The sequence below is a fragment of the Echinops telfairi genome, unplaced genomic scaffold (assembly GCF_000313985.2).
Source record: "Echinops telfairi isolate 266 unplaced genomic scaffold, ASM31398v2 ScPeMD7_23;HRSCAF=83, whole genome shotgun sequence".
NCBI lineage: Eukaryota > Metazoa > Chordata > Mammalia > Afrosoricida > Tenrecidae > Echinops > Echinops telfairi.
The window spans coordinates 6,199,048-6,218,798 of NW_022103920.1; the positions used below are offsets into that span (position 1 = coordinate 6,199,048).

General features: G+C 56.2%; 1 protein-coding gene across 3 annotated transcripts in view; it reads left to right on the forward strand.

Moving 5' to 3' along the window:
• Positions 1-17,780, forward strand: part of BRAF (B-Raf proto-oncogene, serine/threonine kinase) — a 51,993-nt gene extending 34,213 nt beyond the window's left edge. For all 3 annotated transcript variants that reach the window (XM_045288691.1, XM_030885173.2, XM_045288690.1), the window contains 10 exons: positions 354-490; positions 1,271-1,388; positions 2,846-2,930; positions 5,111-5,287; positions 8,472-8,518; positions 9,112-9,230; positions 11,260-11,391; positions 11,531-11,665; positions 12,641-12,794; positions 17,229-17,780. In XM_045288691.1, the coding sequence (XP_045144626.1) occupies positions 354-490; positions 1,271-1,388; positions 2,846-2,930; positions 5,111-5,287; positions 8,472-8,518; positions 9,112-9,230; positions 11,260-11,391; positions 11,531-11,665; positions 12,641-12,794; positions 17,229-17,251 (1,127 nt within the window). In that variant the 3' untranslated portion in view covers positions 17,252-17,780. The remainder of the gene's footprint in view (positions 1-353; positions 491-1,270; positions 1,389-2,845; positions 2,931-5,110; positions 5,288-8,471; positions 8,519-9,111; positions 9,231-11,259; positions 11,392-11,530; positions 11,666-12,640; positions 12,795-17,228) is intronic.
• The last annotated feature ends 1,971 nt before the right edge of the window (positions 17,781-19,751 follow it).

Here is a 19,751-nt window from a genome sequence, read left to right on the forward strand (position 1 = left end):
CAGCCCAGCACAACCCCTGGTGGCAGAGAGGCTGGGGGGCATCCAGACCTGCCAGGGTTGAGTCTCTGTGACGCTACAGAGGACCCAGGCCTGGCAGGCCCCAGACGAGGGTGCCAGGGAGGCCCGGACTTTGGAGATTTATCATTTTTAAGCTGCATTTGGAAATGGATGTTTGTAGGTGTTTGTCCCCATAGAGGAATGGCTTTTCCTGCAGGCTCTGAAGCAGTCACCCCAGTGCGTGCCTGCAGCCTGAGGGGCAGATCTCAGAACAACAGGGAGCCATTGCATTTGTCGCTGTCCGTTCCAAAAGGCCCCGTGCTCCTTGAACGGGCTTCTCTCTGTCCCGGCCTTAGGGTCCACCACTGGCTTGTCGGCCACCCCGCCTGCATCCTTACCCGGCTCCCTCACAAGCGTGAAAGCCTTACAGAAGTCTCCAGGGCCACCTCGGGAGCGGAAGTCCTCGTCGTCCTCAGAAGACAGGAATCGCATGGTGAGACTGGGCTCTGGGTGCAGTGATGCATCTTTGAGGGGTGTTGACACGCAGACCCAGAGGGAGGTGTGTCAGAGCATCGTCCCAGCACGATACTCACCCGCCTCTGACTCAGAGTGATGTTCTTCTGGGAGACTGAGGAACGACATCCTGCTTCTGAAACTCGGGGAAGAGTGGGCAGCTTACACTTGAATATCCCAAAGGGCTAGTCTAGAACGTAGAGAGCTACCAGAGGCCCTTCCCTCTTCCACAGTGAAATAAATGTGTGCTGCTCAACGCCTCTGTATTTATAAACTAACAGCTGTTGGGGAGGTGGGCCGAGTGCTTGGTCGGAGGCTCTGTAAGGGACGGTAGGTCGTTTGGCCGTGGAGCGCAGGGAGTGAGGCGTGAGTACCACATCCTTTGACCAGTGACCAGCAGTTACCAGGGGCTGCTGACTGTCATTTTGGGGGCCCTGGTCCCCAAACCAGCCATCCGTGTGTGCCGCTCGTCCCGCCCATCGTGGCCTGCAGATGACAAGTTGTTATGTTGATTGTAGTCCCGTGTGTTTCTGATTAAACACAACAAAAGATTTCCTGTTTCTATCGCAATACTGACTTGGATCTGAAATTCAAGTTGAGTATGTGTCAAGGGTTCTTCCAGAGGGTGTTTTATAAAAACAGATCTGCTTCTCTTCCTAGCCCCTGCCCTCTTAGACAGACATGAGGCTGTGACAGTGGGCGGCGGAAGGATTTCCCTTTTAGTGTGACTTGGTTTGACCTTCACCCTGTCTTCCCCAAGAAAACCCTAGGAAGACGGGACTCAAGTGACGACTGGGAGATCCCCGATGGGCAGATCACCGTGGGACAGAGGATCGGGTCGGGGTCCTTTGGAACCGTCTACAAGGGCAAGTGGCACGGTGCGTATGTGACGTCCCCGCCCCCAGTTAGTGTGAGCAGCCTCTTGGCGACACCCTGTTCATGAGCGCCTTTATATGATAACCCCCAAGACAGCATGCAAGAAGTGTCCTTAGCAGAGGAAAGTGTCCAGTCTCACTGTGCTTCCAGCACCACACAGCGTTTTGAAAGTGGGGCTCATTCCTTGCCTCTCCACATTGTCTACAACGTGTGAGCTGTGGCTGTGCTCGTGCTGGAAGTTGACAGGTGGGCGTGTTGCTGCAACCCGCCGCTCCATCGGCAAGACTTTATCCTGAGGTTGCGGCTGGACAGCAGTGAACAGAAGGGTGAACAAGTGACTTCCCGCCCAGTTGTTAATGACCGTGACAGATGGCGATAAACTCAAGCTCTTCTTGGTACGAGGCACGGGGTAAAGCAGTGGGTACTTCCTTATGTGCCCGTGCAGGTGTGACAGTGACCTAGGAAAGCTGCCCGTACAGCGCCTGCCGAGGCTGCTGTGTACAAGCATGTACGTGCCTCGTAAAGAAGAGGACATGTCCTTTCAAGTGGCCATTGCTTCCTGTCCGTACATGGTCACACCGCTCCAAAGGGCACAGTGGTGTTCACTGAGCGATACTGCTTACAGGGATTTGTACTTTTTCTTGATGCATACAATATTTGAAACTTTTTACAGTGTGTGCTGTGTCTGCTTTGCTAGTTGAGAATAACGGATACAAATTTAACTTGTTCTTGAAGTGCCTTGTACGTACAAAGTAACAGACACTTCATGCAGGCCTCACCCAGTGGCCAGGGAGCATGGCCGGCATCTGGAAGCCCACTGTGAATCACCCCATCCCCCAGCAGAGGCGCTGGCAGGGCCACTGCCCGGCCTCTGTCAGGCTTGCTCATCAGCCGTGCCCGTCGTCTGCCTTAGCACGATGAGCATTGCTGATAAGCATTCAGGTCACTTCCATATGGGACGACGCTGCAGGGCCACTGTGAACATTCTAGTCCTTGATCTTTGGTGACCAGGCCAATCCATGTGCGTGTGGGGTACCTGGGGGGAAGGGAGGAGGGGCTGCACACACGCTGGACATAGTGCCTGCTGCTGGCTGCTTCGCACGCTGGCTCTGCCCACCCATGTGCACACTGCTTGGCATAGCTCAGAGTCACTCGTGAACACCATTGTCATCGTGATCCGTGCACTTCTTGTGCAGAAGCAAGGTTGCTGTTTTCTGTGGGAAGCCGAGCACTGAGGGCTCACCTTCCTTGGGAAGCGTGCATGGGTGAAAGCATTGCCGGCCATGGTGCCGAGGGGCTTGGGGCTGATGGATGGGGGTGTTGTGAGACACAAGAGCGCCATCCTCGTGGACTTCCTGGCCCTCTTGTATGGATTGGGGGCCGATTTTTAAAGTCCACGGAGTTTTTGCTTTAAGTTCAAAGAGATTGGCGTGACTGTCGACATGGTGTTGTCTTGTAGGTGACGTGGCGGTGAAGATGCTGAATGTGACAGCACCCACACCTCAGCAGTTACAAGCCTTCAAAAACGAAGTAGGAGTACTCAGGTGAGGGCCGGGGCTCTGTCCTTGAGCTGGGCGGGTTTGCTCAGAGTGGGCCAGCGTCAGGGCAGAGTCCTTCCAAGTTTGGTGTGTATGATTCCCAGTCTTCCCGGGGCGTGCCTCCTCGTAAGAGACCTGCACCTACTATCAAACTGATACGTGGAAATAATAGTTTAATAATTCTCAAAAACTGGTGCTGTCAGAATAAAAGCTTCCCCGGCCAATAATGGAGAGACTGTGCCCCGTCCTGTGCCTGGGGCTTGAGGAGCAAGCCTGAGTGTGCAGGGGGAACAGCGCATCCAGAAGAGACTGCGGGATCCAGACCTTCCGGAGCCATAGAGGCTGGATGGACCCCACAACTGTCATGCTCAGATTACCTTTCTGCCTTAAACTCTAAGTCTTATTTACACCAAAGGGCAGTTAGCTTAGTAGAGAAGGCCTGCCCTGAGCATCAGAGGGCCCCTGTGGGGATGTGGTGGACAGCAGCCATCGAAGAGGGGGCGGATCTGGGGGAGGCTGAGAGACCGTGATGCAGGAGGGACCGCCGGTGTCACCGCGGGGACAGTGAAAACAGTTTTCAACTACAGCTAAGACGTATGTGAAGACGGTTTTAAGGAGAAGGCTCTTATCTACTTGACGTAATTGAGGTATGGCCTAAGGTGACACGTGTACTAAAACAAGACAAGAAAAGGCTTCTGTATTGAAGAGACTGCAAACCTAGTCTGGCTCAGTCCAGGGACAGCACAGGACCACCCGTCATGAGTTAGGGGAAAATGACCCTGTCTCCCCCCAGGAAAATACCCTAAGTAGCAGAAGCCCCTCCTTTTATATATATATATATGTCATTTTATTGGAGGCGCGTACAACTCTTATCACAATCCATACATACATCATGTGTCAAGCACATATGTACATTTGCTGCCATCATCTCAAAACATTTGCTTTCTACTTGAGCCCTTGATATCAGCTCCTTATTTTCTCCCTCCCTCCCCACGCCCACCTCCCTCATGAACCCTTGATAATTTATTAATTATTATATTTTGTCATTTCTTACACTGTCCGGTGTCTCCCTTCACCTACTTCTCTGTTGTCCATCCCCCAGGGAGGAGGTTATATGTAGATCCTTGTAATCGGTTCCCCCTTTCTACCCCACCTTCCCTCCACCCTCCCTGTATCGCCACTCTCACCACTGGTCCTGAAGGGATCATCTGTCCTGGATTCCCTGTGTTTCCAGTTCTTATCTGTACCAGTGTACATCCTCTGGTGGAGCCAGATTTGTAAGGTAGAATTAAGGTCATGATAGTGGGGGGGGGGGAGGAAGCATTAAAGAACCAGAGGAAAGTTGTATGCTTCATTGGTATTACACTGCACCCTGACTGGCCCGTCTTCTCCTTTCGACCTTTCCTTTCAACCTTTCTGTAAGGGGATGTCCAATTGCTTACAGGTTGGCTTTGGGCCTCTACTCCGCACTTGCCCCCTCATTCACATTATGATATTTTGCTCTGGGTCTTTGAGGTCCCGTCGACACCTCATGATCACACAGGCTGGTGTGCTTCTTCCATGTGGGCTTTATTGCTTCTCAGCTAGATGGCTGCTTGTTTATCTTCACGCCTTTAAGACCCCAGACTCTATGTCTTTTGATAACAGGGTACCGTCAGCTTTCTTCACCACATTAGCTTATGCACCGGCTTTGTCTTCAGAGATTGTGTCGGGATGGTGAACATCTCAAGAGTACTGGATTATTAGAACAAAGTGTTCTTGTGTTGAGGGAGTATTTGAGTAGAGGCCCAATGTCCATCTGCTTCCTTAATACTAAACCTATAAATATATATACACAGGCCTATTTCCCCATCGCCACATAAAAATATATTTACGTATGTACATGCCTGTATTTAGACCTCTGTAAATGCCCTTTGCCTCCTAGTTCTTTCCTCTATTTCCTTTCACTTTCCTCAAGCCCCTCCTGAGACACTCTAAGCAGCTCTGCACACCTACCTGCCTGTCAGGTGCACAATGAAAGCCCTTGCTCGGTAGAGTGGGAGGTATGACTCTACTAGATTGTACTGTCTGCTGTCCTTTGTCCATTTTGTATGTGCAGTCCTTTGTTCAGACCGTGTCCCCTGCTTGGCACACTGCCTGGCATCTTGCTGAAGTTGGTCAGCTTCCCACCTCACTTGTTTTCCCAGGAAAACACGACACGTGAACATTCTCCTCTTCATGGGCTACTCGACCAAGCCGCAGCTGGCGATCGTCACCCAGTGGTGTGAGGGCTCCAGCCTGTACCACCACCTGCACATCATCGAGACCAAGTTCGAGATGATCAAGCTCATCGACATCGCACGGCAGACTGCACAGGGCATGGAGTAAGTCCCCTCCCGTCTGACTGTGCTCTGGGGCTAAGGAAGGACTCAGGTGGCCTCCCGCTGGGGGGCCGGGTCCTCGGTGGGAAGCATTGAGCTGGCCGTGATGGGTTCGCTCAGCCATCAAGGGGCAGCACAGCAACACTGATAGAGGGACAGCTCGTTACGCTTGGGAGTCGGCCTTCTCTCTGTGTGCACACTGTCAATGCCAGCGAGGTGAAAGTGGAAAAGCTGTGTCTTGATCCTTTCTGAGCATCAAGGGGAGTTGTTTGTATGGGGAGCAGTGGTGAGGTCGTCTGCTCCCCTGAAACGTTATCATCTCAGCAACTCCCTGGGCAGTTCTGCCCTGGCCTGCCCTGTAGGGGTGGCTGAGTCGGCACTGAGCTTGGCTCCTGTCTGTGGAGTTCCGATTTGTGAGTCAGGAGAAAGGGCTCTGCTTGGGCATTGCTCCTGGGCTGGCTGCAAAGGCTCGAGCTTCCCTTCAGCGTGTGCCAACGAGTGGGGCAGTGTGAAGGGGACAAAAGGCATCTGGTGTCGCTTCGGCCAAAAGCTGACAGTGACTCGGCGGGGCACGTAAGCTCGGAGGCTCTCTGAGTGCTCAGATCCGTGTCCTCAGCGGCCTGACACCTTGTAGCATGCAGACTGCTCCCCACGCATCGCCTCGTCGGGGGGATGCCTCAGACACTCAGGTTAATAAGTGACAGCAGACAGAGAGGTGTGGCGCTCAGGGGGCTAGCTTCCCCTTCCCCCTCCCTTCCTGTAACCACTGCTGACACCCCAGCCCCGATTTGGTGTCACTTCAGCGAGTGTGTCTGCTCCTTGAGGCTTTTTGCCAGACGCTGGTGGCCTAGCCCGTCCACCAGCGTGTGGTCAGCCAGGATGCACACAGCGAGCCTCTGTGCTGCACACCGGGACCTGCCAGACTCAGGGCCACGGCGGGAAAGACAAGTGCGAGAGCTCTGTCCTCCTAGGGCTTTGCCCTCCCTTCCCTTTCAGTCACGTCACCTGGTGAGAGAGGGTCGCTGTGCTCACCTTGCATGCTGCTCCTGTCTGTCCCTCCTGAAACTAGCACAGGCATGGAGGCGGGCCCTTATTCTGCCTCCGTGTGTGTCCCCTGCCTGCACAGCCTGTCCCCTGCCATGTGTGTCCCCTGCCTGGCCCAGGCAGGCATTCGGAGCATGTCAGGCGATCCTAGCAGCCGGCATGTGTGAAAGAGAAAGAGAAGCCAGGCCCTCTTAGAGCCAAAGCAGAACACGAATGCAGGAGAGACTGCTAACGACCAGTAGCCAGAGCGGAACCTGCAGGCCTTTCTTAGAAACTCACTTCCTGGGGAGGATCTTGGGGGGAGTGGGCCTGCAACAGGTGGTGTCGAGTAGCACACCCCAGCTTCTGCATCCCTCCGAGACCTGGAGCTGTGCTCGCTGCGGAGTGAGTGCCCAGCAGTGAAGGTGCCCCGGCAGAGAGCACCTTATTGCAGAGCCCCGAGGTTGCAGACGGCCCGGCACATGGCTCCTGCTGGATGGCTTGGCCGTTGGAAACCCACCCAGCGGTGCCTTGGAAGAAGGACCAGCAAAGGTCCCAGCCCGAGAGCCCCGTGGAGCTGACCCTCTGGCACACGGGGTCTCTGAGAGCAGAGGTCCGACCCCGGTCTTTGGCACCACAGCGTAGCCACAAGCCCAGCTTCTTTTCCCGGTCTCTTCCTCTGCGGAGACGGTTAGTGTGGAGTTTCTGAGATGCCCGACACTCCTTGGTGGCTACAGGCCCCGGCGGACTGGAAGCCCTCTCGCTGGAGTGACCGTGTGGCTTTCGGCTGCAGGTGACAGTTTTGCCCCTTCCTGCAGTCCCACTAGGACTCTGACAGAAGCCGTTGGAAGCATCACTGCACGGGGGAGGTGACAAGAGGAAGACAGGCAGTGGCCCCAAAGGCCCGTCCCTGAAAGCCAGCTGACTGAGGCTGAAGCCACCCCTGCCAAGAAAGGCTCTCGGTGACAAACTTTTTCTCTCAGCCCCCTCCTCTGCCACTGGGGACCACCCCATCCTCGTCGGGGAGCTCCCCGAGCCTAAATCTCTGGACTGTTGGGTGCAGGCCGCATCCAGCCCATCCTGCCCACAGGCTCTGCTCGACCCGCCCGGACAGACGGACCAGCGGGGACACCGGGTCCTCCCTGCTCCTCACGTCGTCATGCTCCTTCGTGTCGCATGTGCCGCCCACGTGTGTTTTCTGTCTCAAAGGAGACATGTCTTGACACTTGTGCTGTGTGCTAGGTCCCTCGATTCTGGACTGAAGGGTCCCACACTCCTCCACCAGCCCACTCGCTCAGCACTTAGCCTCTCTCCAGTGTGTGTGGGGTGGGGGGCGGGGGGGCGGGGAGCATGTCTCCCATCTGTGAAGGACTTCCACAGAGACCATCTGCCTCCACATGCCGTGTGTTCCTCAGTCTGTGAGGGAGGCTGTAATAGGATGAGAAGGTGGTCATTTCAAATGCAAATTTTATCTGAAAAATTAGTTCCACAATCTTGTTCTCTGCGAATGTCAGGATGTTGAAGTGGGGGTGAGAGCTGAGAGCGTTGCGCATGAGCCAGCTCTGTGGACCCTCGGCCGCCCCCTGCGGGCATGGATGCTGGTTCTCAGAACTCGCTGCTCGCTGTGGCCAGAGCTCACTTTCCGCTGCCCGAGTCATGGCAGATGAGCCTTTGCTGCTCCCTGGCCCTGGCCCTGGGGGCAGAACCCCCTGGACAGCCAGTGCACCACAGCCCTCCATGTGGCGGAACCCCGCTGGGGGTGCAGATGCTGCCTGCTCTGCTGAAGCACCTGCCCAGGAAGCAGGGGTGGTGCCTGGATTGCAGAAGTCACGGGAAATTTGGCTGGAGTTGGGTTTTTGTGCGGCTTGTCAGTGTCCGGAGGGTGGGTGGAAGCGGTGGGAAGGTGCTGACGTTGATTTGGAGGATGGGGTGGGGCTCAGAGGCTCAGACCGAGAGAAAGGTCTGTGCTGATGAATCCAGAGGGAGGAAGTAGACTGCACAGAAAGCAAGATTGGGTCTGGCAGTAAGAGCCCAGTGTCGCTGGAACCGTCTGTCTCCGTCTCGGCGTGCTGGGTGGCTTCTGTGTGCTTTGTGCCTGTGTGACCGTTGTAACAACCTTGACGTGCTGGAGCCCTTTCTCAGACGATCCTGTCCTGTTTTTCAGTTACTTACACGCCAAGTCCATCATCCACAGAGACCTCAAGAGTAATAGTATCCTTCCTTATGCAGCCCCTTCTCCGGAGCCCGCCTCCCTGCCCAGACTGGAGCGCTGTGAGGGGAGCTGGAAAGCCTTCCTCTGTGCAGGCCTCTACAACCTGCCTTTGTCTGATCCATCTGAGCACACACTTGTCAGCAGTTGCTCAGTCTTCACGGTGTTGGCGTCTGTCACTGAGCCCTAAGCCTAAGCCTGCCCGAGAGCCCCGAGAGGCAGCCACAGTGTGGTCTTTCACCTTCCTTAAGCCCAGACAAGAGCCCCTCCTACCAGTACTGGCGTTTCGCGGTGAGGCTGTGCCCACCCAGGAAGCCCATGGGGGGTCGTCAGGCCCCTCTGCAAACATGGGATAGCCTCTGGCCTCTCCCCAGCACACCCAGGCCTGATGTGCTTCCCCCCAGGCAGGTGCTGTCATCTGAACGCAATTGCTGTGAAACGGTTCTTCTCTTTACGGGAGCCACAAAGCCCTAATGTCTTTGACAGACAGATGCCATATTGGGAGTGGCAGGGACTGGGGGCTGACCCAAGCGGTCATCACGTTTGCTCTGACAGGATGCAAGGCTTGTCGTTTCCTTCACTTAACTGCCCTCAGACATCTTTCTTCATGAAGACCTCACGGTGAAGATAGGCGACTTCGGTCTGGCCACCGTGAAGTCCCGCTGGAGCGGGTCCCACCAGTTTGAGCAGCTCTCAGGATCCATCTTGTGGATGGTAAGAGCCTCCTGACCGGCTGTGGAGCCTGCGGGGCTGTCTGGGAGGGCGGGGGAACCACATGGGCTGCAGACCGACGACCAACCAACTGACCACAGCAACCCTGCCCTGCGGGACAGACCGGTGGAGGTGCCCCGGGCTTTCTGAGAGGAGTCGAAAGCCCGTCTTTGCCCCAGGAGCGGTTTTTGAACTGCAGACCTTGCCGCCAGGGCTCCCAAGTCACCAGATTGCTATCATGCAGAGTTCCACTTTCCTCTCTCTTTACAAGTATATTGTGGAATAAATTTAAATGTTTGAATCACCACCACCACCACCCCCAAAAAAGATTTTTACAAACACTTTTGACTTTTATTCAGAATTGCCTGTTGTAAATATTTTGTGATGAAGTGCTGGGGTACCCTCTTTCCAGACCTCGGGGGCCTTGCCTCTTCAGAAGTGGGGTCTGCAGCCAGTCCGAGGTTATACCCCAAATGGCTCTTCTCAAGAGAGTTTGTTTCACATTATATGTCAGTCTTGAGTTGGAAAGTGACCCCTTCAGACTGGACAGAGCCTGGCAGGACGAGGTCAGTTTTCACTCTGTGTAGCCCTCGCACCCTCGTCTGGGTGCTGCTCTGTGGGAAGGACGGTGGAAGCCCGGACTCTCTGGGTACCCCTGTTCTCACATGCGCTTCCCAAGGTGCTCAAGACTATCAGGGGCCTTGAGATCCTCCGTGGGTGCAGCCAGCCTCTTGACACTTGCAACCAGAACGACACGGGGGAGAGGCCGCCGCGGGCCCTGCTTCTGCTGAGCCCGTTCTCCCCGCTAACCCTTGTTTTGTTGTACTTTGAATTTTTTTTTAAACTAGGTGATCAGTGTTATAGGTTATTTCTGACTGGATGAACTGAGCCTTGTTAGTGGGTCTCAGTTGTTTGGAGACTGCACATACCCACAGATGCCACCCATGAGACAGCAGCTCTTTGGGGTCCTGAGTTGTGTTTACAAGAGGAAGAATCCTGAGGCCACAAGGCCTTAGAGCCACTGTCCCAAGTAGAAGACGGGCTGTCCCCAAGTCTCTGAAGCTGTAATGTCACCTGCTCAGAGGCTCGGGGACCCCCTGCAGGAAACAGCTGTGAGGACATATGAAGCCGCACTTGCCAGGCTCCTGTGTGCACCGTGGGAAGGGTCCCAAGGGGGGTGCGGAGTCAGGGCCCTGGGCTCCTCTGAGGGCACACCTTGTAAGGAGGGTGGCACTGTGTCCTGAAAGGAAGACAAGTCCAAGTCTGCAGGGAAAAGATCTCTGAGGTATGGAAACACTGGGCATCTGAAGCTGTGCTTCCTGTGACTGGGAAAGTCGGGCTCAGCTGTGTCTGCGGGTGCGGCCCTCCTGTTTGAGCTGCTGCCGGCCGGAGCACAGGCAGCAGGCTGTCAAGCTTGGTGTGCTGCGGACGCCTGAGCAGGCGGTTCATCCTTTAAGACAGGACAGTGGCCACTAGCACCTTGTGCGGTGGCGCAAGACCTTGTGGGTCCACTACGCCAGACTGGAACTGATCCCCAACCCGGAAGCGTGGTCTCAGGAGTTGCGCTGAGTGACACTCTCGAGGAGGGAGGGGGTTTGTGGAAAGTTTTACGCGGTCACTTTATTAACTGCATTTCTTGTCAATAGGTAGCGTACACCCCCCTCAAGCCTCCTTCCAACAAGAGTGAGGGGAAGCTGCTCCAGAAGGAGAGCTCTTCAAAGGGCTTTGTCTTAGTTTCAAAAACTTTACAATGGAGTTGTTAGTCCATTGTGTTGTGTTGTGTTGTGTTGGGACAAGACTGCAGCAGAGTGCAGGCTGTGAGCAGTGGGTGCGTGGCTCCTCCCCACCTCCCGTAGCTCTGAAAGTGCTTTGTGCTGGCCGAGCCCTGGAATGGGAGGGAGTCAGTTACCCTTACTGTGGGTAAGAGGAGGAGAAGGGGTGTGTAACCATGAAAATCCTGTCAGTCCCCAGTCTTCTCGTCACTGAGGCGAGTCACATGAACCTGCCTGCTTTCCTTGGTGTGTGCTGACAGGCTCCGGAAGTGATCCGCATGCAGGATAAGAACCCCTACAGTTTCCAGTCCGACGTGTATGCCTTTGGGATTGTTCTGTACGAACTCATGACGGGCCAGCTGCCGTACTCCAACATCAACAACAGGGACCAGGTGAGTGGTGAGTGTGCCGCGGCCCCGCGGCCGTGTGAGTGCCTTCCTGCCGCCCCCCCCACCACACACACACACACACACACACACACCTTGCCCAGGGCCGCATGGAGGCTGCATGACAGTGTGTCTCTCCTCCCAGATCATCTTCATGGTGGGCCGGGGGTACCTGTCCCCGGATCTCAGCAAGGTCCGCAGTAACTGCCCCAAAGCCATGAAGAGACTGACGGCTGAGTGCCTGAAGAAGAAACGCGACGAGAGGCCACTCTTTCCCCAGGTGAGCAGAGCCCCGCTGGGGGTGGATGGACAGACACCTCCGTGAGAGCTCTGTGCGTGCGCGTGCGTGCGTGCGGTGGGAGGTGTCGAAGTGCAGTCTACATCTCCCGGACATTTTGAACTCAAAGCTCCTTTCCACGCTGAAAGCCTTGGAAGGGGCCTCCAGGGCTGCCATGCCTGCCACTTTCAAATCCACCAGCAGGGGTCTCCCCCCCACCCCACCCCAGCGTTTGTCCAGCTTGCCCCTCCCACTCATGTCCCCGACTGAGGGTCCACACTCACTGCAGCTCACAGCTCAACTGGTGAAGTCCCGTGCACATAGCCGGCTGTGCAGTAGGGAGCAGAGGCAGAGCTCACAGAGCGGTGAAAACAGAGAAGACGGCCCGCGAGGACTCGACCTTTGTGTGGTAGTAGCTTTTAGGTTAGAAGAGAAGCAGAAAGATGAACAAGTCAGAGAAGCCATGGCCAACGTGGAGAATGACCGCAGGAGGGGTGCCCAGGGACAGCAGTGTGGTGCAGCCTGCCCTGGCTATCCACCCAGCAGTGGCCCAAGTAGGGGCCACTCTGAGCAATGTTGGTGTGAGGTGCAGGGCTGGGGAGAACCCACTTACTCAGAACACTGGAGACCCTCTGCTCGACGCCTGGGGACACCTGGGGGTGGGGGGTGTCCACAAAGACCCACACATTTAGGCCCCCAGAGAGCAGCGACCCAGCCCACACGCGCACATCTCCCCCCACCCCCAGCCCTGGGCTTTCCCGCACAGTGCATTCCCACGTCACTGGAGCAGCCGTCTGCCTGGGTCATTGCTTCCCTGAAGAGCTCCATGCCCCTGACAGGGCGCCTTTTTGTAAGGAGTCCTGTAGGAGTGTGCTGCAGACAACCTCTGGTGCCGGGTGCCTCCTCGTACGGGTGTTGGCCCTTCAGACTCGCACCGCAGGTTGTCACTGTGTGTGTGTTTGTGTGTTTGTGTTTTAGATCCTCGCCTCCATCGAGTTGCTGGCCCGCTCGTTGCCAAAAATTCACCGCAGTGCATCCGAACCCTCCTTGAACCGGGCCGGCTTCCAGACAGAGGATTTCAGTCTGTACGCTTGTGCCTCTCCGAAAACGCCCATCCAAGCGGGGGGATATGGTGCGTTTCCTGTGCACTGAGCCAGCACCGGCGGGGCGGGTGTTGGCGGGCAGAGCCCAGGAGGACCTGTGCGCGTGCATGCGAGGGAGCGGGTGTGCCTGTGCTCAAGGGAGCGGGTGTGCCTGTGCTCAAGGGAGCTCCCACCTCTTGGGGTCACGGGACGGGACGGGACGTCTCTTTCAAGGGGTGCAGCAGAGAAGGCAGGCTTTGTACAAGCAGGATGCCATTTCCCCTCGTCTGAAAGTCCTCTGCGTCGGATTTTCAGTAATCAAGTGTTTTGAACACACACAGCACGGCTCTAGACAGGTGCGGAGCCACCTCCTGAGGGTACCCTCTTGCTTGGTTTTGCTGCACTCTGTGCCCTCCGTGAAGTGTCTCTGGTACATCTCCAACAGCTGGGGCAGGGCCGGGACCACAGCGTGTGCATTGTGGTGTCTCTTGTCCCCCTCCTCTCCACCACCGCCCCTGAGAGTGGGTGTCCTTTTCTACCTTAAAGCAATAACTCTTGACACGCACCGTGGACACAGGTGACCGGTTATTGCTGAGGAGGGAGGGGGAGGGAGGAGAGCATGTTGGTCATGAGCAAGGCGGTTCACCCACTGCTGAAGTTAGTGGGGAGAGTGCTCTAGAGGGGAGGCTCTGTATGTTGAAGAGGTCTTACATGGGAGAAACCATAGCGCCTTGCAAATACTTCATGGCCCTCCCGGATGCCAAAGACAGAACTGTCCCCAGGAGGACTCCACCAGCCCTAGGCCTACAGGACTGGAACTGTCAGTGGACAGGCTCCCTCCAGTGAGGCTCATCTGGGCCCTGGCCCTGCCCTCCTGTGTGCGCTGTGCTAGCCGGATTCCGAGGACCCCCAGCTGATGGCACGGTCGACTGATGGCGCAGTCGGGACGGTGGGCGGTGGGGCTGCATTGTCGCCGTGGCACGGGGTCAGGTGTGGGAGAACAGGCTCTCCCCTTCCCAGGGCTGCCCTCTGGTGACATGCTACAGAGCCACGTATGCATCCTGACAAACAGGGCCACCTCTGAGGCCCCCAGAGGAGGCTGTGGGGAAAGACACCAACTGAGTGTTGCCTGAAGAGATGTGCTGTCACCGAGGGAAACGCTCCCAGTTCCTATGCCGCCACCCCACCCCTCTCTGGTGGTGGTGGTGGAAGGCAGTGCCAGCGTGGTTTAAGGAATTGAAAGATGGCTCTCGAAAGCCTGCCAGTGTGCATGTGTGTGTCACGACAGAACCCGCTGGAAGGAGTCAGGAGTTTGGTTTGCTCCTGCCGGGGTGGAACAGAGGCACCCGACAGGCACACAGCTGCCAGCGCTGCTCTAGAGCTGTCCCTGCAGTGCCCCAGGCCCCCATGGCCTTCTGAGCTCCTGCAGAACAGACAAATGGGACAGTCCGGGCGTGGAGACAGGAGCACCTGTGCTCTGAGCCCGTGCCGTCTGGAGTTTTCCCTTTCTGCCGAGGGAGCGAGCGAGTGAGTGAGTGAGGCGTCCATGTCCGTGCGACCAGCTCTGGGTCTGTTCTCCAGTCCTGGAACGAGCCTGTGTTCTTGTGAAGTCGCTGGTACTTTAACCCATTCCATCGGCTCCTCTGTGAGGAGCGAGCTAGGCCATTTGTTGTGGATTTAAATGCTTTGAGGGGCACTTGGCTCGGGCTTGTTTTCAGACATCCCTGTGTTGGACCATTCGGTAGCTCATCGCTGACACCCTCCCTCTAAACAGTGAGTGTCCATGAGTAGGGCCTGGCCTTCCCCATCCCTCCCACCGTTGGACCAGCTGGCTTTGTCAGTGCTGTTTGACAGAGCACGCTGACAGCTCATGGTGCTCATGTGACCCTGCTTCTTACAGGAGGGCAGTCTGTGCACACCGCTCCCACTGCGGAGGACCGTGGGGCCCACTCAACAGTGATGGGCGTGGCTTTGGCTGTGGTACCACCTGTGTGTGCCAGGCATGGCTCAACCGGCCCCCTCTACCCCTGAAGGGAACCGTGCCTGGCTCTCGCACGGATCCCCACAGCCGTTTCCACCTCGTCTTAACAGTCACTGGGGGGACATTCACTTCACAGGGAAAACCCAACCACTGCCATTTCAGGGTCCCCCACTACTGGGACTCCTGTCTGGAATAAAGGGCACATCAGAAGGAATGGTCCACAAATAGCCTATCACAGTCCAGCGTGTCCTGTTGTTAAAATTAGCCTCCCAGGCACTCTTAGTCTTGCTCCTCATGAGGCCAGGTCAGCTGAAAAGTCCGTCCTTAGCCAGGAAGGGAGGGGGCGGTATTTCCAAGGACAGTCACTTGGGAGGGGCAGCCTGCCTGGGGGTGGGGGCAGGTAGAGACCCCTGTGTGGAACCTAAAGATACTGACCGCAAGTGGATCTGCCCCTTACATGTCTCCATGATCTCAGAGACGTGGGGGGAGGGGTTCACTGTTGAGTCCCCTCATGGTGACCCTCCATGGTTTCCCCTCATGGAAACCTCATGGTGACAAGGAAGGAAGGTGGTTGGCTGGTTCAGGGAGACTCGGAGCCTGTCTGGCTGCACTTGACTTGGGGGTCTTTGGTGAGGCTTTACTGAGCAGTCTGTATTTGAAGACTAGTGTTGAGTTTGAGGACTAGCACACCAATCAGACGGTGGAGCCCCGTTGCTGTACTGGATGGGAAACTTTCCTGAAGCTCCTCGGCCATGTCTAAATGTCCTGCAGAAGATGAGCCTTTGCTCCTCTCTCCCTGGTGCTCAGTGTGGTGAATGAATGTGCTCTGTTTTGTTTGTGAACGCTGCTGTTAAGTAAACCCTGCCTTGCTTAAATGAGGCTCAGACCCAGCTAGATGCCGAGATTATTCCAAAGAATGCCTGCTGCCAGCCGCCAATTACTTTAAATACAGACATGTTTTAAAACACTGAAATAGCAACTTGAAGACCACTGTGTACTTGGACCACAAGCAACAGGCGTTGCGGTTCTTTCTGGAGCCGCTGGCAGACAGCATGTGGGCCTCCCTCCCTCACACTGCCCTCCGAAGCTCCACGACAGCGCTGGTTTGGAAGACCAGGCTTGAGCTCCTGGATCTCTGTCACGTCAAACAAAAGGCATTGCTCTCTACCCCTTGCTTGCTTCTTTCCCACCATCTTCACGCAACACGAGGCCCAGCAGTGTGCCCCGGTAAAGCCCCCACTGTGGCTCATGACATCTTGCTGAGGAATTGTTGTAAGGAGCCCTGGCATGGAAGGGGCAGTGTCACCATGTGAACTTTGACCACAGTTAGCTGCAGAGTTGGAAAAGGACTGAGTACTGCCTGAAAGCTGGACAGGGACTCTCCTTGTTCAAGCCCTGGGCTCTGGATCCCCCGAAACCGGCTTGGGCTCCTGGCTCTGCAGTTTGCTGGCTGTGTGCCTTGGGCAAGTCAGTTGGCCACTCCCCACCCAGGGGAAGCGGACAGAAGCACCTGCGTCAGAGCGGCGGCAGCAGGGTTCCCGTGTGTGCGCTGCCAGGCGCTCAGACGGAGCCAGCACGGCTGCCTCTCGGGGAGCACCCAGTCAGCAGCAGCTGTGTCAGTGTATTACCATGGCAGCCAGCTGGGATCAACAGTCATGTCGGGGAGCACCCGCTGCAGAAAGACTCGGAGGCCCGTACTGACTGCAGACCAGTGGTTGCCTCTTCCTAGCCATCCAGAATCTAGCTCTGTGACGGAGGTCAGAAGACGGGACAAACACGTCTGCTGGAGGAGTGTGGGGTGCCCCAGAGGGAGTGGGGGGCAGAATTGTGTTAGGTGCCCTGGGCCTGCATGTGGGGAGGCCCGAGATGTCTTTCCTTCTCTGGCATTTTCGACGTGGACAGATGCTTGGCCCTCTTAACTTTCTCTCTTATAAAATAAGGATAATACCTGCTTCCCCCCTTCCTGCGGAAGGCGGTCCGCTCTATGCTCTGTTCTGGAGACGCTGCTCCGATGGGCGGGCGCGTCACAGAGGCGGCGGCCGTCTGGCTGTGGCAGGGTGTTGATTAGGGCGGTTGTGTTCTGGTGGAGCTGGCAGGCGTCTTTGCTGTTAAATGAGTCATGGTGTTGCTGGATGTGTAACGGCGGACCACAGGTAGTCACCGGGTTACGAGGCAGGCCCCGTTCTAAGTGTATCTGTGGTGGAATGTGTATGTCACTTGGAATAGTTACACACTGTTCATTCGTATCTGACGCCAGGTGTCCAGTTCACAGCCACAGCGGACAGTGGGCAGCACACGTCGAGCTCCTGTCTGCTCACGACAAAGGAGCGCCCCTTCGTGGTGGCCGGGCACGGGCACATGCCTTAGATGTCCCTGAGGCTGGCTCCTCACGCAGCGGCGTTCTTAACCCGGGGCTGCCTGTGGCCACCCTCTGGGGAGGCTAGTCTGTGTCTCAGGCGATTTGAGGTCACTCTTTTAAAACGAGCTCTTGTCCTCCCTACAGGAGAATTTGCAGCCTTCAAGTAGCCACCCCGCCATGGCAGCACCTACTCTTATTTCCTAAGTCTTGTGTCCGTACGTTTGTTAACATCAAAACAACGTTCTGTTCCTCAAATCTTTTTTAAAGATTAAAAAAAATTTTTTTCGATGCATAAACTAGTGTGGAACAGAATGGAGTTTCCCATCCAACAAAAGAGGGAAGAATGTTTTAGGAACTAGAATTTCTTCTTCAACACAAACACCACGTGCACACCGTCTGCCCACACTCCCGGGAAGGAGGCGGAGAGACCCTGCCTTCTGGCCACTCGATGGTCAGGCATGAAGGAAGGAAGGACGGAACCGCTCCTGCCGCCGCCGTGTAGGAGAGTTGCTCTGCAGAGGCTGCCGTCCACCTGCCCCGGCTGTCTGAGGGCACCGTGCCCTGTCCTGTGCTGCGAGTGTGCGGGCGTCTTTCTGAGGGCTGCAACAGCAGGCCGCATGCCCTTTCCCCAGGGCAGGGCCTCTCTGGGAGGGGCTTCTGAGTGGACGCTTGTGTGAAGGAAGCCGTTTGGCTGGGTTGGAGGGGAGGGGGCTATGCCTGGGAGGGGGGAGGGAATGCTGCATCTGCTTCTTCCTCTGCAGGCTCTGGCCTTTGTCTCCTTGCTCACGGGGGTCTGCTGGCCGTGCCAGCTGGGGGCCTGGGCACACTCGGTCCAGCAATGAGGACACGCGTTGGGGCTTGCCCCTCCAGCATGTAGCACGTTCTCAGGAAAACCCCGTTTCTATCTTCCTCCTCAGCTCTTCCAGTTATCTCGTCCTCGTGTGGGCACACAGCGCCCGACTGTCTCGCAGCAGCAGCAGCCTGCTAAACTGCCCGGGGACAGTTCTGAATGTGAGGGATTTATGTGATTTAAATGTCAGGTACAGGTTTTAATTTCCGCATTTCTTCTATTTATATTTTTATTGACAAGAAAATCATTTTCAGATTTGATTGAATTGGAATAAAATACTACTTCCCACAAGAATTATATATCCTGAAAATTGTATTTTTGTTACGTGAGCAGCTTTTAAAGAGAGAGCACGACGGTTTTCTCTACTTAAATATACGGGGAGTCGTAGCCCAGGGGCAGGTGTGGATCATCTAGCACCCTTGCAGTGTTTCTTCCCTGATTTCACTGCCCTCCATCCGAGACCTGCGTCCTTCTGGCCCTCCGCCGGGAGTGCGGGGCCTCCCGTCGCTCTCCTTTGTCCCCAGCCCATCTTCAACAGGGGCTCACGTGGCCGCTGAGGACCTGCAACAGTGGTTCGAGAGCAGGTCCTCGCTGGCCTCTGCACAGAGGGCACGCACGGGGTGTGACAGTGGGTGTCTTGGTGACAAGCCTCACGACCCCTCTGGACTCTAGATCACTTCTCAGGGTTCGGGGAATGAGTCAGATGTGCTTAGCCCAGTCCAGATCCTGAGAGAGGGGGCACATCGGGCCCGCCCCACAGTAAGTCCAGAGATTCGGTTATTACCTTAAACATCAGGCCCCCAACATGGCCACCCTTGAAAGCTGTGGTCTGCAGGACCTGGGGCAAACCGCCGTCTGTGTGGCTGTGCTCCCTGTGTGGAGTGCCAGACCAACGCCTGGCCACAGGCTGCCCTTGGGACTCGGCTGAGCCGAGCAGGTGACCACTGGGTGTTGTGCCTGGCTGAGAGAGGCAGGGGCTGCTTAGGAAGTAGAGAGCTTGGATTTTTACCACAAAACCCAGGTCACTGTTCTCCTTTGAGAAGGGCTGCTCTCGTTTGACAGTGGGGGAGCGGACATGATTTGAGAGCTCAGCTGTGCCCAGAAGCCAGGCTCAGGGTGTTCTTAAAACTGATCATCAGTGAAACCTTAGGCACACAGCCCTCCTGTTTCTGTGTCGAGCCATTCTCCCCTGGTTCACAGATGCCACGCACAGGGGCTGGCTCGCTGCCTCTGCCCGAGGAAGCCCTGGGTGAACCATGCTCCCAGCCACGTACTTTGTGAGGGTCTGTGCCAACCTGGCTGCAGTCCCACTGGGGATGCAAGGAAAGGGGTCAGGCTTCAGGGGGCCCCATCATCAGTAGAGCGTACTCTTCACTTGGTCGTGGGCGTTTGCCATGGGAGTCGTGTGACCAGAGAGAGAGCGCCCACGCTGCATGCTGACCTAGATCCTCACATAAGGGTGTGCCCGGCTGTGAGACCTGGCTCCTGACCATCCGCCCCAGTGTCTGCAGTGGAGGTGAGAGAGGGTCTTTACTGGGAGCAGAGAACCCGCAGCAGGCCAGCTTTCCTCAGAGGAAAGGGTGTTCTCTCCCTGGGGGTATTCCCCAAGATGCCCCCCACGTGCCGTGCCAACCTTAGGCCTCCTTGTAGTTAGCACAGGGACCGAGCACTCCCCACCAGTCACTTTGCCCTCAGCTCCAAACTGGAAGAGAATTTGCAATGGCTTGCTGCCTGTGTGCCTGTTTGGGAGACCTGCCTTTGCCTCTTGGGGGTGGGGTGGGGGTCCACCAGCTGACACTCAATGGCTTGTGGGAGGA